General features: G+C 38.1%; 1 protein-coding gene across 1 annotated transcript; it reads right to left on the bottom strand.

The window, feature by feature from the left end:
• Positions 1-2,179: 2,179 nt before the first annotated feature.
• On the bottom strand, positions 2,180-2,578 carry pth1b (parathyroid hormone 1b). The gene is made up of 2 exons (XM_088991339.1): positions 2,499-2,578; positions 2,180-2,366 (listed from the first exon to the last, which is right to left on the bottom strand). Exons 1-2 carry the CDS (start codon positions 2,576-2,578, stop codon positions 2,180-2,182), a joined length of 267 nt encoding a protein of 88 aa, XP_088847465.1.
• Between the last annotated feature and the right edge of the window lie 3,497 nt (positions 2,579-6,075).

Here is a 6,075-nt window from a genome sequence, read left to right as displayed (position 1 = left end):
TTCGTATTAAATACATTAACGGGCATATCTAAAACATGACTACGTCAGCATATTTAACACCCATACTCATAAATTTCTGAAACATTGACAAAGGATCATATTAAGGACCGAAAAAAGTTGATCTTGTCAAGTCTCGCGATTTGCGGCATCACTTTTCCTTCAAGTATACTGTCCTCTACGGCAGGGTTCACAACCTATATGAATCTGAGATTCACTCTAATGAAATAACAATTTCGTTCATGTTACATCTGCTGTAGTTTGAAACCCATAGTGTAATTATGTATCATAATGTACCCTAACTTTAGTCAATTACAGTAAAACCAAATTTCTTCTTCTTTTCCTTTCGGCTTTTCCCCTCAGGGGTCGCCACAGCGAATCAGTGTCCTCCATCTATCCCGGTTTTGTGCATCCTCTTCTCTCACACCAGCTACCTTCATGTCCTCTTTGACCACATCCATAAACCTCCTCTTCGGTCTTCCTCTCGGTCTCCTGCCTGGCAGTTCAAGACTCAGCATCCTTCTCCCGATATAGTCACTGTCTCTCCTCTGGACATGTCCAAACCATCTCAGTCTGGCCTCTCTGACTTTCTCTGCAAAGCCTCTGACATGAGTTGTCCCTCTAACGTACTCATTCCTGATCCTATCCAATCTGGTCACTCCCAAAGAAAACCTCAACATCTTCAGCTCTGCTACCTCCAGCTCTGCTTCCTGTCTTTTCTTCAGTGGCACTGTCTCCAGTCCAAACGTCATGGGTGGTCTGACCACGGTTTTATACACTTTTCCTTTCATCCTAGCTGAAACCCTTCTATCACACATCACACCTGCCGCTCCAGCCTGCCTGGACACACTTCTTCACCTCTTTTCCACACTTTCCATTGCTCTGGACAGTTGACCCCAAGTACTTAAAATCCGCCACCTTCTTTATCTCTTCTCCCTGTAGCATCACTCTTGCACTTGGATCCCTCTCATTCACACACATATATTCCGTCTTGCTGCAACTGATCTTCATTCCTCTCCTTTTCCAGGGCATATCTCCAGTAAAACCAAATTTAATATTCATTAATTCGTCTTCTGCTTATACCTCACTCGGGTAACGGGGTGGGGGGGGGGGGGGGGGTGATGGAGCCTATCTCAGCTGTGTATGAGCAGTAGGTTTAATATCTTTTCATGAAATCATTTTAATATTTGACAAAGAAAATTACATTCAAGAATGCAATAGATTTACAGTGAATGAATGGCAAAATGTTTAATTATGAATGACAGTACTGCATAATTTCCCCCTTAGTTTTTTCCATGTTTAATATAATATTGTTTCTAACCAAATGCACAAACAGTACGACACATTGGATATTAATACTCATTCATCTAAAATTTAGTCATTTAAAAATGTCAAATGTAATTGTACTTGTTGAAATGACTCAAAATTTCAAATGTAAGTGGTTGTAGTGATGTTGCAAAAGTATTCTTAAAAATGTAATTGCGGTAATATAGTTGAAGTGATACTTCATTAGATGTTGAGTACCTTTTAAACTGCACTCTGGAAAGACATCTCAGAAAACGTGTTTATTCAACCAATAAATCACAACATCACTTATGGAAAATGCCCCCAGCACATCACAAACAAGTGTATATATGTCTAATGTTGCCTCTCGTGAATCTAATTGTCAATCAGCACAATTCATGAACACACAATCAAATTACATTATTGTACTTACAATTTAATTGCCATCATTTGCTTCTCCAATGAATCAATGCAAAACAATTCTTAGAAGTTAATAACGAACTGGCCAAATTATATGTTCAATAGCATACAAAACACAGATAACAAATATATAATTGTGACTGTCAGAGATATGACAGTAAATTATTATTCTCCATCACTAAGACAAGCACTTATATTGGTCAATTACAGTAAGGTAAGGGCAACCTGAACCAATTTCCAGTTTTTCTACTTTTTACATTGAAACAATATTTGATCTTAAATAAGAATGCAAAGTATTAAGTGACACATTTCCGATGATAAATGAAAAAGATGTGAGTTTGTTTCTAGCAGAAAGAAAAAGGGCAATGCATAGTATGTTAGTTATACGTATTAATAAATAATAGGAAGACTGAGTATAATAAATTAGAGAATAAAAACAGACAAGGAAAATACACATCCGTGAATACTTCTACAATGGTCAGTTTAATATTTCTTCAAGAACCTCATTTGAGAATATATTTTGAATTGAGGTTAACTGTCCACGTGGGTTGGCACTTGAAACAATAATGTCCTTTAATTTTTCTCGGAGCCATTCCTGTCTCTCTCCCACTTGTTTGTGTTCCTGAATATTGTGCATTAGCTGTACCTCACTGATGGTTCTCTTTCTGCACACAAAACGAATACAACAGTTACTATGAGGAAAAGATCAATGATCAGTGAGTGTCTTTTTTTCTTTTCTATCCTCCTTGACTGAAAAAAAACAGCACGGTTTTCCCGCACATTAGAACAGTGTTTACCTCAGAGGTTTTGCATCTGTGTACAAACTTGAAAAGACGAGTATTAAAATTGTGGTTTCAAAGCAGCGTAGCACCAACATGATGATGATGATGGCCTGAAAGTAAGAAAGATATCTGGTTAAGAAAGCTTCCTTGTGAATTATCGCTGTCTAAAATTGTATATCACAGTTTCCAAAGGGGAAAAAAATGTCAAACCTCTTACCAGTTTTGTCCTTATATCCAGGAAATGGCTTTTGATTTTCGTTTATATTTTTGTTGTTGTGAGGTACATAGGAGTCAAACTTGGTGATCAGTCTTTTGGTGGGAGTGGGCTTCTGGCCTTTATATACAGTACTCATGGACAAGCCCTCCCTTGGTCATCAATGAGCATTTTCACAGTTGATGTCACTTTACCAATGCATCGATGGGGACAAGACAGGCATCCATCCTCGTGACACCACTGCTTACTACCAACTGAGCTTTTGACACCTGTGCATCGTACTGCCCGCGCCCGTCCTTAGCTTTTGCTCTTGATATACTCTTTGATCCTTCATTAGAAATAAGGCTCATTAGTGCATCAAACACAGTGGTGTTTGTGTAGCTACTCTCTGTTATACTAGGACTCTATTGAAAAAGTACATTTTGAAATGGCAACCACTGTAGATCCAATTTATTTTATGGTTTATGCTACATCATACCACGTGCACGTAAAGGTCAGGATAATGGGGAAAGGGAACGGGCATGTCAGGCAATGCATTGAGACTAATCCTCTAGTAACTCACTTCACGTAAGCATTTAGAGGTCACTCCAAACCCTAGAAAATTATTGTAATACATTATGAGCCTCTAGGAACAATATTTACTGTATATCAGTGGTGATGTGGTGTTTTTTTTTAATTACAAATAAAATTTTGTGAGACTGGTCCGGTTCAACCTTTTAGGAGGTTTTCTTGGGAAATAATGTTACATGCATTATCATGAAGCCCCTGCACATTTGTGATTCCTCATACTCATACTCATACTCGATCATGCACTTTTTCAAAATCATACATACATCATCAAACTTTTTCAAATCATACTGATAGAATATAATAAAATAGAAAGTGAAGAAAGTAAAGAACGTTTTTGCTACATACCCTTTCAATGATGTATATTGACATTGTGCTACTTCTGCTCTGCCCTGTTGGGACAGAAGAATACAGACATACTAATGGATATATAGTACATTGAGCCAGTCAAAACTTGATGAGCTGCAATAATAACTGTCTTCACAGACGATGTAGAACATCGCTAGCATCAAGCAAAAACTTCCCTTTTCACAATTTTGTAAACTGTCCAAATTGTCCAAACCTGCACTCAAAATCACATCTTCGAAACAATGTTAATTTTTGAATCAACCTACCATGCATGTTTTTGGCATGCTGGACAGGAGCAACATGCAAGCTCACTACACCAAGGCCTGAGCTGGAATTGAACACCAGATCGAACCAGTCACTGACGTACCACCCCATGTTTAAATATTTATTGCGTCAGGGTTATAATAACACCGCAATATTTCATTAAGTTCAAATCCTTGACTAAACCAGATACTCATCCTCGAGTATAAAACCACTTTCAGCAAAGTGGTCTAGTTAACCCCAAAGATTTTTTTAGCCTGTCAATGGTGTTTTGCGGTGTTTGTTAGCATTGAGCTAAACAGTCTTGAGCAAAACAGTCTAAGCAAAGTTATTTGGTTGTTTTACATATCCACTGAGTAATTCAGTTTTATTTTGTGTATAATTTGACAGTAAATTTGAACTGGGAGGCACAAAATTCAAATTCAAATTTTTCTTCTTTTCCCTTCGGCTTTTCCCATCAAAGGGTCGCCACAGCAAATCAGTGTCCTCCATCTTTAGAGGTTTGATGCGCATGTTTGGCCAAGCTTTTACGTCGGATGCCCTTCCTGACACAACCCTCTGTATTTATCCGGGCATAGGATCGGCACAAGAAGATTTATGTCCCTTCACTCAGTAAAAGGCTCCCAAACACAAAATGGTCATCGACATAGCAACATTCAAAAAAGCAAAAACTATACTCACCATTCAGCTCTAATGGTAATCATTACTATACAGTATGCCTATTTTGCTTGATGCAGTGTTTATTTGCATGTGTAATGTTGTATTGTTCTTAACTTCTGTAAAAGGTTGAGAACCACTACAGTTGAATGCATATAGTTTTGGTTTGTGAGTCTTGGCAAAACATGTCTGTAAATATCCAAATATTATGTATTTTGCTTTAGGATTCATGAATAACGTTGACGAGGTGAATCGAGTAACCCCCAAAGACCTCTTCTAAATATTTCTCAAGAAAAAAGTGTCTTTACTCCACGCCTCCTTTTCTACAGTGTTGACCTATTTTTTTTAGATCTTACAACAAGACACCATTTCACACCCATTGAAAACAGCAAACATGACGATCTCTATCCGCTGGTGTATTGAATACCTGTGTTTCAAGTTAACTGCATTTTCTGTAAAACAAATGCAATCCACCCGCTTAGGCCGTTTTGGTTAGCTCATGCAGTCTCAATGTGAGCCATGTCAGTAATGGTATGCTGCTTGTGTGTGCCGAAGGAATTGACAGTGAGGGATGCGAGCAATTGCATGCAAATCATTAACCAGGTCACAACGAAAGTAATGCACAAAAAAAGGTTTCAACTGTAAACTGATGCATTTGCTAAGAAGATTGTTAAAGTGCTTATTGCTGTGAAAGCACTTTTTAATCAGGGTGTATTGCATTGTAATAAAATATAATTGTGGCATTTTAAGGCTCGGTTGATTTTACATGGGCATTTGAATCAAATAATCTGACTGGAAATCTGTCTAAATTTAATACACAACAGTAAAACCTAATGCATGCCGATGAAGTGTATTGATGTACGTGTGTTTTACACTTGTTCCCGTGAGCCTCTGTGTAAAATGTATCAGTGCTTCCCTTGAACTCTATGTATGGTATTAGTTTTAGTTTTTTCATGAAATGAGGTCATCTTGCTTGAAAGTATCATATGACGAAAAGGTGTATATTTAGATGTGACATCATCCCACCTTTGCCTATGAAACCAAACCAACACAAAGAACATTTAAGACATACCATTTGGATAACCTGTTATTGCATTTTAAGGGCGTTACAATCCAGCGAGCGATAAATCATTCAAATGGTGATGCAGCTTCATCTTCGTGGCATTGCCACCGTTTTGCAGACAAAATCTGGGCTTTATCCCGCTGTTACAAAGGCTTCCGAAGACATGCAGGTCTTGTGGTGTGGTTTCATGGGAATACTCGCACATCAATCTATCACATACTATTGATATGAGTGACTATCCAACACAGGTGGTGCTGGTGTCAAGTTAGAATCTCATCACTGAGGCGCACATTGAAGCTCACCAGGGGGGAAAGGCGTTTCAACCAATGTTATTGTGCATTATCATGACATATGGGCTACAAGTGTGAATACTGAAGGACAGGCATCCACACATCCAACTCAATGTCAGATTGAGGACCATGGTTTTTATTTTTCCCCATTCTTTTAGAGGATTCAACGCACATAGAAAAAGCCAGAGTCAA

Source organism: Hippocampus bargibanti, linkage group LG03 (genome assembly GCF_051943395.1).
Source record: "Hippocampus bargibanti isolate YZ-2025 linkage group LG03, ASM5194339v1, whole genome shotgun sequence".
NCBI classification, from domain to species: Eukaryota; Metazoa; Chordata; class Actinopteri; order Syngnathiformes; family Syngnathidae; genus Hippocampus; species Hippocampus bargibanti.
The sequence above is the reverse complement of the archived record's forward strand: the minus strand, read 5'-3'. Positions and strand labels throughout refer to the sequence as shown.